We start from the raw sequence: 10,669 nt of genomic DNA, 5'->3' as shown, positions 1-10,669 counted from the left end.
GGCAATCATCATTTATTCCAAAAACACCGTTTGTCATTTGTCTCAAAAGCTTTGACAAAATTAAAATCCACTCCTGTCAAATGGATACACATTTATGTCGATTTTTAGCAAATGTCTGATATCTGCCATTTCCATGACACGTCGCAATATTTATTTAGCGACATTGTTTTATGTTGAATAAATATGGATCAATGGAAACCTGTCTAATGACCTCCACACAACAACAACAAATCCTAATTTAGTGGGTTTTATTATCGCCTCTTCCTCTCATCTTGTAAGAGTTCAGAAGACTGCGGTGGCTGCAGTAACTCGTGATATAACCGGAAGAGGAAAACCGAGCGTTTTACCGTCTTGGCCACGTTGATCTTTCCATCTCGTCCCCTCGGGGGTGTTTTTCACTGCTCGGTTTCACCGCCTTCTAATCCGCCTATTTAAACGCCACCGTAGCAACCGCGGTGATTGACAGCCGGACATATCCACTTAGGGGGACGTCACTATCTTTCGCGGTCGTGTAAACCAACCAATATCTTTCTCCTGATTTCACGGAGCATTTATATTGGTCCAGCGGTTTAGTATTTTAAACCAATTACGTTGTTTGTAAAACCAGAGGACACGTCACTTAGAAACGTTCTGACGTCACCCGGTGTTTTTTTTTTTTTTTGTTCCCTCCCTTTGCGGTGCGCGTGACCGCGCATGCGTAAAATCTACCTCTATTTTGATGGATAGGCGCTTGTCCAATCAGATTTAGTGTTTGGGGGGGAGGAAGGGGAGGGGCCGGATCGCGGATTTTTTTACTTTTTTTTCCCCGTTTGTTTTGATCGACAAATGTTTCGTTCAATCGGTTTCTGCTTCGTACACCGGTTGGACAGATTGATGGCGCCGCGGTGCTTGTTATTATTCTGTGTTTAAGATGCTAGCGGGTTTTATCCTATAGCTGTGCGGAGACGGGGAGGGAGTTAGCGTTACTAAGGCCAGTCTTGTGTCCGGTATAAGGGAATAACAGTATGGTGCCTTAACGGTGGTTTGTTTACCTGGCGAAGGAAATGACTTGGAACAAACAACAGCCCTTATCTATATTCACTTGTACAAAACCAACTCTGCTATTTTTTACTTTGAGCTTGGCATGTAAATAGTTTATGTACTGATGTGCCATTGTTACAAATGGAAAGGGATTTTCACTTTGGGAACGTGAGCATATCCCTAGTGCTCATGTTGTTTTTAAGGGCTCTGACTGGGACGTCTCCAACTCTGAGTTTTACCACCGGGAGAGAGCCTCAAACCGCAGCCGCTCTGGGGTCACACACAGCCGGGGAGGATGGAAACCAAGGGGTGTTGGTGGAACGGGGCTTGGAAAGTATCCGTGGTCCTCTTCCGGGTGTTATCGGGGACGTGACCGTGGAGGATCATGACGATGAGAACGGGGCGACCGGGAACGGTGAGGAGTCGTACGGAGAAAGTGATGAAAACATCAGACCGAAACGGTGAGAATCATGTTTAGTACTTAAACAACTTATTAGTGGGGGTTGTGGTGAGATCAGTGTAACTGGCAAACTGTTAACCATAATGATTTCCCAACACGGTGGTTCATCAGCTCACAGTTACAATGGTCGCTGCTCCCAGTTTCAGAGAACGGGGAGACAATTGGTGCGCAAACAATGTAACTAAACACCAAGTTTTTTTTCTCTGTTGGGTTTAATACCTACGAACTCGTTCTCAGTAAACGTTCGTTACATTGCTCTCCTAATTATGATCACTCATAACGTTTATGTGGCAAATGTATTTGAAAGTTAAGTGATTTTTTTTGTTGTTGCTTTGCATCTGGTGATTTTTGCTGAGTGCAGCAAGAGCTGTCATCAAACCCGAAGTGTCACACGCGGGGTTCCGGGTTCTCCGCTCCTCTTCCATCATAAAGCGCATCTCTGGCTCCCGGACAAACCTGACAACCCACTGGGCAAAAAACGGGTTAAATCATGTTGTTTCCACGTAATTTCAACCCCCTCCAAATCTAGGACTTTGAATCAATTGGATTTACAAAAAGGGCATTTCGTATTGTTTTCACCCCAAAACATTGTTTACCACTTGTTCTCCCCAATGTTGTGGTTTCCAATTGGTAGTTACAGTCTTGTCACATTGCTGCAACTCCCCTACGGACTTGGGAGAGGCGAAGGTCGAGAGCCATGCGTCCTCCAAAAACACGACCCACTGCACACTTAACCCGGAAGCCAGCCGCACCAATGAGAGGAAACACCTTCCAGCTGGTGACCAAAGTCAGCTTGCTAGAGCGTGATGGGACAAGGAAATCCTGGCCTGCCAAACCCTCCCTTAACCTGAAATGACGCTGGGACAATTGTGCGCCGCCTCTTGTGTCTCCCAGTCATGTGACACAGCCTGGGATCGAACCCGGGTCTGTAGTGACACCTCAAGCACTGCAATGCAGTGCCTTAGACCACTGCGCCACTCGGGAGTTTTCACCCAACTTTTAACCTAAATCCGATGACCTAATGAAATGTTTTGTTGAATGCACGTTAGTTGACAATACAACCCAAATATAAATCTGAACTAGACATTGAATTGACATCTTCCCAGTGGGAAGCGACAGTCACTATACAGAATGGACTGTTCTTTGGTTAATGTATAGCTCGAACCAGTATCTGGGCAGAGGAGAGGATCTCATCTATACACAGTTAGCTACATTACATTGTCCCATTAGGGCGGCGCACAATTGGCCCAGCCTCGTACATATTAGGGGAGGGTTTGTCCGCGGTAGGTCGTCATTGTGAAATAAGAATTTGTTCTTAACTGACTTGCCTAGTTAAATTAAATAACACTTGCAGAGCTGTCAAATGTTTGTCAAAATACCTTTGTTATTCACCAAATATGGAGTTTCGCTGGGCAACTATGATAATTCACTGCCCTTATGCCCAGCATTTACTTCCCTAAAAAGTCTAAATAAAAATGTCCAAGGATTTTACAATTATCTATGTATTGTTTTTGACCAAATCCACCTGCGCATATCCACTAGGATATTTATTTATTTATTTATTGACCTAGTGGACGTGACAAGTGGATTTATATCTTGTTATTGACCTAGTGGACGTGGCACGTGGATTTCTATCTTGTTATTGACCTAGTGGACGTGGCACGTGGATTTGGTCAAAAACAATACATAGATAATTGTAAATTCCTTGTACATTTTTATTTAGACTTGTTTGGGAAGTACAGTACCGGTCAGTACCGACACCTACTCATTCCAGGGTTTTTCTTTATTTGTCCTGTTTTCTACATTGTTGTATAATAGTAAAGACATCAAAACTATGAAATAACACATATGGAATCATGTAGTAACTTAAAGAAGTGTTAAAACAAATCAAAATATATTTGAGATTCTTCAAAGTAGCCATCCTTTGCCTTGATTACAGCTTTTGCACACTCTTGGCATTCTCTCAACCAGCATCATGAGGTAGTCACCTGGAATGCATTTCAATTAATTAACAGGTGTGCCTTGTTAAAAGTTAAATTGTGGAATTTCTTTCTTTCATACACTGAGTGTACAAAACATTAGGAACACCTGCTCTTTCCATGACATAGCTTACACCTGGTCAGTCTATGATCCCTTATTGAGGTCACTTGTTAAATCCACTTCAATCAGTGTAGATGAAGGGGAGGAGACGGGTTTAAAGACGGATTTTGAAGCCTTGAGACATGGATTGTGTATATGTACCATTCAGAGGGTGAACGGGCAAGACAGAATATTTAAGTGCCTTTTGAACAGGGTATGGTAGTAGGTGCTAACCGCAGTGGTTTGAGTGTGTGAAGAACTGCAACACTGCTGGGTTTTTCACGCTCAACAGTTTCCTGTGTGTATCAAGAATGGTCCACTACCCAAAGGACATCCAGCCGACTTGACACAACTGTAGGAAGCATTGGAATCAACATGGACCAGCATCCCTGTGGAACGCTTTCAACACCTTGTAGAGTCCATGTCCTGATGAATTGTGTCTGTTCTGAGGGGAAAAGGGGGGTTTAAACTCGATATTAGTAAGGTGTTCCTAAGGTTTTGTACACTCAGTGTCTAGTCTGGACTCTGGCATTATGTTAATTTTTATTTTGGGATTATGTGCCTATTGTTTTCTAGGTATTATTATTATTATCGCTGTTGGAGATAGAAACACAAGCATTTCACTGCACCTGTGATAACATCTAAAAATCTGTGTGCATCCTACAGAACACAGTTGATAAGCTATACGTCCTATAGAACACAGTTGATAAGCTATACGTCCTATAGAACACAGTTGATAAGCTATACGTCCTACAGAACACAGTTGATAAGCTATACGTCCTACAGAACACAGTTGATAAGCTATACGTCCTACAGAACACAGTTGATAAGCTATACGTCCTATAGAACACAGTTGATAAGCTATACGTCCTACAGAACACAGTTGATAAGCTATACGTCCTACAGAACACAGTTGATAAGCTATACGTCCTACAGAACACAGTTGATAAGCTATACGTCCTACAGAACACAGTTGATAAGCTATACGTCCTACAGAACACAGTTGATAAGCTATACGTCCTACAGAACACAGTTGATAAGCTATACGTCCTACAGAACACAGTTGATAAGCTATACGTCCTACAGAACACAGTTGATAAGCTATACGTCCTACAGAACACAGTTGATAAGCTATACGTCCTATAGATGATACCCCGCGTGTCCTAAATAACCCCGCGTGTCCTAACCCCACGTGTCCTCATGTCCTAACCCCGCGTGTCCTCATGTCCTAACCCCGCGTGTCCTCATGTCCTAACCCCGCGTGTCCTAACCCCGTGTGTCCTAACCCCGCGTGTCCTCATGTCCTAACCCCGCGTGTCCTCATGTCCTAACCCCGCGTGTCCTAACCCCGCATGTCCTAACCCCGCATGTCCTAACTCCGCGTGTCCTAACCCCGCGTGTCCTAACCCCGCGTGTCCTAACCCTATAGATGTTGGACGGTAGTTAGAGTTTGACTGAAAACACACAGACTGATGAGAGGAGAATGTGATCAACCCGAAGAGAATTTAAAAGCACTTTGTGTGGAACTTGAGTCAACGACGACTCGGCTCATATCATGGTGCAGGTAGACACGCACACACGCACTGCGTGATGCCCTAGTCTGCGCCACTGACTGGATTTTCTGAGCATGTTTTAAGCCAACATAGTTGTGATTGGGTATCAGGGAAGGGAAAGGCTTGTTGTAAAGGACACTGGTCTCTCTCTCTCTCTGTAGGTCAGGGAAAGGCTTGTTGTAAAGGACACTGGTCTCTCTGTAGGTCAGGGAAAGGCTTGTTGTAAAGGACACTGGTCTCTCTCTGTAGGTCAGGGAAAGGCTTGTTGTAAAGGACACTGGTCTCTCTCTCTCTGTAGGTCAGGGAAAGTCTTGCTGTAAAGGACACTGGTCTCTCTCTCTGTAGGTCAGGGAAAGGCTTGCTGTAAAGGACACTGCTCTCTCTCTGTAGGTCAGGGAAAGGCTTGTTGTAAAGGACACTGGTCTCTCTCTCTGTAGGTCAGGGAAAGGCTTGTTGTAAAGGACACTGGTCTCTCTCTCTCTCTCTCTCTCTCTGTAGGTCAGGGAAAGGCTTGCTGTAAAGGACACTGGTCTGTCTGGGTTTATGTACATAGTTAAAGTTGGGGACTTATATAAATACTAGTGAAAAGTAGCACCCTAAATAGAGAAGGGTGCCATTTGGGATGCAACCAGTGTGATCAACGGCAATGTCTCTGGGCTCTCCGCCAGCCAGCCTTTCTGTTTCAGCCGCCACTAGTGTTTGTTTAGTGGGACAGATATGGGACTCAGTCAGAGAGTGCTCACCGTCAGGTCTGTTTGTCTGCTCGTCTGCTCACCTTAAGGTCTATCCGTAGCCTACCAAGGCCTACATACTGTCTATGTGACATCATTGCTTCAGTCCTTGTTTATCCCACAGGGCTAAACCGTTTTAATGGTTTCCAAATAGTAGGAACCACTTTGTGGGGTAAGCTGTTTCCCCTGGGGCAGCTTTCTGTGATGCACATAATCACTTTCAAAATGAACAAGTCTTGATGTTCCATAAACGACTGGATCTAAAATCTGAGTTCCCTTGAAACACTTTACCCATCTCCCTCTTAATAAATATATATATATATATATAGTCCCTCTGTTGAGTAAACAACAAGCTACACACCCTACTGTAGACGCTGAACCTACTGTAGACGCTGAGCCTACTGTAGACGCCGAGGGGACTGAACCTACTGTAGACGCTGAGCCTACTGAACCTACTGTAGACGCTGAGCCTACTGTAGACGCTGAGGGGACTGAACCTACTGTAGACGCTGAGCCTACTGTAGACGCTGAGGGGACTGAACCTACTGTAGACGCTGAGGGGACTGAACCTACTGTAGACGCTGAGGGGACTGAACCTACTGTAGACGCTGAACCTACTGTAGACGCTGAGGGGACTGAACCTACTGTAGACGCTGAACCTACTGTAGACGCTGAGGGGACTGAGCCTACTGTAGACGCTGAGCCTACTGTAGACGCTGAACCTACTGTAGACGCTGACCCTACTGTAGACGCTGAGGGGACTGAACCTACTGTAGACGCTGAGCCTACTGTAGACGCTGAGCCTACTGTAGACGCTGAACGGACTGAACCTACTGTAGACGCTGAACCTACTGTAGACGCTGAGGGGACTGAACCTACTGTAGACGCTGAACGGGCTGAACCTACTGTAGACGCTGAACGGACTGAACCTACTGTAGACGCTGAACCTACTGTAGACGCTGAGGGGACTGAACCTACTGTAGACGCTGAACGGACAGTAGTTAAGGGGGTTTATTAGACTGGGCTGTGTAGTTAAGGGGGTTTATTAGACTGGGCTGTGTAGTTAAGGGGCTTTATTAGACTGGGCTGTGTAGTTAAGGGGGTTCAGTTCAAACCACTTTGAAAGTTTTCTGTTTACATCTGAACATTGATCTGTATTAGAGCTGTGGTGGGTGGGATGACCCTGCTCTATAGGGCTCTCAGGAGGTGTTGTATTAGAGCTGTGGTGGGTAGGATGACCCTGCTCCTATAGGGCTCTCAGGAGGTGCTGTATTAGAGCTGTGGTGGGTAGGATGACCCTGCTCCTATTGGGCTCTCAGGAGGTGTTGTATTAGAGCTGTGGTGGGTAGGATGACCCTGCTCTATAGGGCTCTCAGGAGGTGTTGTATTAGAGCTGTGGTGGGTAGGATGACCCTGCTCTATAGGGCTCTCAGGAGGTGTTGTATTAGAGCTGTGGTGGGTAGGATGACCTTGCTCTATAGGGCTCTCAGGAGGTGTTGTATTAGAGTTGTGGTGGGTAGGATGACCCTGCTCTATAGAGCTCTCAGGAGGTGTTTCAGTGGAACTCTGAGCCGCTGCCACTATCTGGCCGGCTCCCACAGCTTACTGCTTAGCAACAGCCAATCAGCCGGTCTGAGTTGGGGAAACTTGTTGGCCAATTACGTCGGAGGACGGGGATAGTGCTTGAGTTGAGGAAGAACAGTAGGCAAGTGAAGGGGGTTGAGGAGAGAGGGGGAGGAAACGGGGAGGAGGAGAGAGGGGTGGAGGTTTGAGAGGAGAGGGGGAGGGGGAGGAGGAGAGAGGGGTGGAGGTTTGGGAGGAGAGGGGGAGGAAAGGGGCAGGAGGAGAGAGGAGAGTTGGTTTAAGAGAAGATGTGGAGGTTTGAGAGGAGAGGGGGAGGAGGAGAGTTGGTTTAAGAGAAGATGGGGAGGAGAAGAGTGGGAAGGAGGTTTGGGAGCAGAGGGGGAGGAAATGGGGAGGAGGAGAGAGGAGAGTTGGTTTAAGAGAAGATGGGGAGGAGGAGAGTGGGAAGGAGGTTTGGGAGCAGAGGGGGAGGAAAGGGGGAGGAGGGGAGAGGAGGTTTGGGAGCAGAGGGGGAGGAAAGGGGGAGGAGGAGAGGGGAGAGGAGGTTTGGGAGCAGAGGGGGAGGAGGAGAGGGAGAGTTGGTTTAAGAGAAGATGGGAAGGAGGTTTGGGAGGAGAGGGAGGGGAGAGGAGGTTTGGGAGCAGAGGGGGAGGAGGAGAGGGGAGAGGAGGTTTGGGAGCAGAGGGGGAGGAAAGGGGGAGGAGGGGAGAGGGGTGGAGGTTTGAGAGGAGGGGGGAGGAAAGGGGGAGGAGGGAAGAGGGGGTAAGGAGTTGAGGAGGGGAGATTTCATGTCCTTGTTTTCTTTGTCTCACTAGATTGTTCTGTAACTGGGGAAATTGTTCTGTAACTGGGGAAATTGTTCTGTAACTGGGGAAATTGTTCTGTAACTGGGGAAATTGTTCTGTAACCGGGACGGTTGTTGGTGTATAAATACAACTTCTGACCAAAATGAAGGTCCTGTCATTGAGTAAATGCGTGGCTCGCTGTCTTCTCTCTCCCAACTCGTCCACGAGGAGGCTCGCTGTCTTCTCTCTCCCAACTCGTCCACGAGGAGGCTCGCTGTCTTCTCTCTCCCAACACGTCCACGAGGAGGCTCGCTGTCTTCTCTCTCCCAACTCCTCCACGAGGAGGCTCGCTGTCTTCTCTCTCCCAACACGTCCACGAGGAGGCTCGCTGTCTTCTCTCTCCCAACTCCTCCACGAGGAGGCTCGCTGTCTTCTCTCTCCCAACTCCTCCACGAGGAGGCTTCTCTTAAGAAACAGTCACATACTCAGCTGAGGAGAAATTATTGTTTTAAGTTGTAACTAAATTGTCATCTATAGTCATTGAAAAGTTGTTTTCAATAGTTTAGTTGTCAAGTTTATACTGTAACACATGAAGTAGCAGTCCTTGACATGGTTCTAAAGCACACCCTAAAACAGACTACTCCAGTAGAACGATCACACCCTAAAACAGACTGTTCCGGTAGAACGATCACACCCTAAAACAGACTACTCCAGTAGAACCGTCACACCCTAAAACAGACTGTTCCGGTAGAACCGTCACACCCTAAAACGGGCTGTTCCGGTAGAACCCTCACACCCTAAAACGGGCTGTTCCGGTAGAACCCTCACACCCTAAAACGGACTGTTCCGGTAGAACCAGACTGTTCCGGTAGAACTAGTAGAACCATCACACCAGTGCCATCCTTATAACAGGTTGGACTGATGAATAATTCATGATCAATGATGGTGTTATTAAACTCTGCTTTCAGAGTACATTATTTCATTAATATGTTAGTCGCTGAGGACCCATTCTGCATTACTGCAGTATTGGGTGTGGTAGGAGGGAAAAGGTGGGGTAGGCGATGGATGGAGAGAGGTAGGTAGACAGCAGGAGGGAGGGAAACGGAGGGAGGGGCGGAGGGAGGGAGGTAGACAGTCGTTAGGACCATGATGCCATGTTGTTCTGTACATAGCTCCTCACTGCTTAGCAACAACCAATCAGCACCACAGATCAAGACCGGGTACTGACAAATCAGTGGGCTGGAGCATGGTGCTACAGAGTTTTGATTTCACCACGTGAGGAGAGTAGTGAGATGGAGAGAGGACAGGAGAGGCGAGTGATGGAGAGAGGACAGGAGAGGCGAGTGATGGAGAGAGGACAGGAGAGGCGGGTGATGGAGAGAGGACAGGGGAGGCGGGTGATGGAGAGAGGACAGGGGAGGAGGGTGATGGAGAGAGGACAGGGGAGGAGGGTGATGGAGAGAGGACAGGGGAGGAGGGTGATGGAGAGAGGACAGGGGAGGCGGGTGATGGAGAGAGGACAGGGGAGGCGGGTGATGGAGAGAGGACAGGGGAGGCGGGTGATGGAGAGAGGACAGGGGAGGCGGGTGATGGAGAGAGGACAGGGGAGGCGGGTGATGGAGAGAGGACAGGGGAGGCGGGTGATGGAGAGAGGAGAGGAGAGTGAGTGAGGGAGGGAGGAGAGGAGAGTTCTCTCCTGTCCTCTCTCGATCCCGCAAGAGAAGAAGCCGTATGTGGAGGTTCTGGGCTGGCGTGGTAACACGTGGTCTGTGGTTGTGAGGCCGGTTGGACGTACTACCAAATTCTCTAAAACAACTTTGGAGGCGGCTTATGTTAGAGAAATGAACATTAAATTCTCTGGCAACAGATCTGGTGGACATTCCTGCAGTCAGCATGCCAATTGCACACTCCCTCTGAGACATCTGTGGCCTTGTGTTGCGTGACAAAACTGCACATTTTAGAGTGGCCTTTTATTGTCCCCCAGCACAAGGTGCACCTGTGTAATGATCATGTTGTTTAATCGGCAGGTAGTCTAGTGGTTAGAGCGTTGGACCAGTAACCGAAAGGTTGCTAGATTGAATCCCCGAGCTGACAAGGTAAAAATCTATCGTTCTGCCCCTGAACAAGGCAGTTAACCCACTGTTCCCCGGTAGGCCGTCATTGTAAATAAGAATTTGTTCTTAACTGACTTTCCTTGTTAAATAAAGGTGTAAAATAGATCAGCTTCTTGATAAGCCACACCTGTCAGGTGGATGGATTATCTTTCGAAGGTGAAATGCTCACTAACAGGGATATAATATAAACACATTTGTGCAAAACATTATAGAGAAATAAGCTTTTTGTTCGTATGGAACATTTCTGGGATCTTTTATTTCAGCTCATGAAACATGGAAACAACACTTTATATGTTGTTTTATATTGTTGTTCAGTGTAGTTTTAGTGGAGCTATTATTTTCT

At 47.2% G+C, this 10,669-nt stretch overlaps 1 protein-coding gene across 2 annotated transcripts in view; it reads left to right on the top strand.

Moving 5' to 3' along the window:
* Positions 1–216: 216 nt before the first annotated feature.
* eif2ak3 (eukaryotic translation initiation factor 2-alpha kinase 3) overlaps positions 217–10,669 on the top strand; it is a 54,046-nt gene continuing 43,593 nt past the window's right edge. For both annotated transcript variants that reach the window (XM_045723807.1, XM_045723806.1), the window contains exon 1: positions 217–1,481. In XM_045723807.1, the coding sequence (XP_045579763.1) occupies positions 1,162–1,481 (320 nt within the window). In that variant the 5' untranslated portion in view covers positions 217–1,161. The remainder of the gene's footprint in view (positions 1,482–10,669) is intronic.

This window comes from Salmo salar, chromosome ssa09 (assembly GCF_905237065.1).
Source record: "Salmo salar chromosome ssa09, Ssal_v3.1, whole genome shotgun sequence".
NCBI lineage: Eukaryota > Metazoa > Chordata > Actinopteri > Salmoniformes > Salmonidae > Salmo > Salmo salar.
Note: the sequence above shows the minus strand (reverse complement) of the source record. Positions and strands in the feature narration are given on the sequence as shown.